Below are 385 nucleotides of genomic sequence, written 5' to 3' on the forward strand. Positions count from 1 at the left end.
AAGCCCCGCCCCCGCAGCCTGGCAGGCACCGCTCCCAATCGTGAGCCGCACGCTCAGTGAGAGCCCGCCTCCTCAGGCTTTTTAGCCAATCCAACCTGCTGTCTCCCCCTCCACCAGCCAATGGACTTGGTGCTTTCCCTCCGCAAAGCTCCGTGGCTCTCCGCAACGGCCGCCCAATAGCGCGGCTCCTCGAGGATTGACGTACGGCGCACCCAGTAGTGCCGAGCTCCCCTCAGGCACCTCCCCCTCCCTTTTCCTTCAGCAGTGAGCGACGGGGCGTTCAGCCAGTGGTGAAGGAGAGCGGCGCGAACGTAGCCAATGGGCGGCTGAGGGGCGGTGTCGAGAGAGGATTGTTTATGTCCTGGGAGGGGAAAGTAGGTCAGAG

The 385-nt window shown here is 64.2% G+C and overlaps 2 protein-coding genes across 3 annotated transcripts in view; one reads left to right on the top strand and one right to left on the bottom strand.

Moving 5' to 3' along the window:
• The window catches only part of NUBP2 (nucleotide binding protein 2), an 8,943-nt gene that overhangs the window by 4,728 nt on the left and 3,830 nt on the right, over positions 1–385 (bottom strand). The gene's annotated exons all lie outside the window — the stretch shown is intronic.
• The window catches only part of SPSB3 (splA/ryanodine receptor domain and SOCS box containing 3), a 7,848-nt gene continuing 7,768 nt past the window's right edge, over positions 306–385 (top strand). The window contains exon 1 of one of the 2 annotated variants that reach the window (XM_009639842.2): positions 306–374. Coding sequence is in view for 1 of the 2 variants with exons in the window: in XM_035895515.1 (XP_035751408.1) it covers positions 357–378 (22 nt within the window). In the remaining variant the exon portion in view is untranslated. Of the gene's footprint in view, positions 379–385 lie in introns of both variants that reach the window. The other variant, XM_035895515.1, reaches the window with a different exon arrangement.

This window comes from Egretta garzetta, unplaced genomic scaffold (assembly GCF_000687185.1).
Source record: "Egretta garzetta isolate BGI_Z169 unplaced genomic scaffold, ASM68718v1 scaffold140, whole genome shotgun sequence".
NCBI classification, from domain to species: Eukaryota; Metazoa; Chordata; class Aves; order Pelecaniformes; family Ardeidae; genus Egretta; species Egretta garzetta.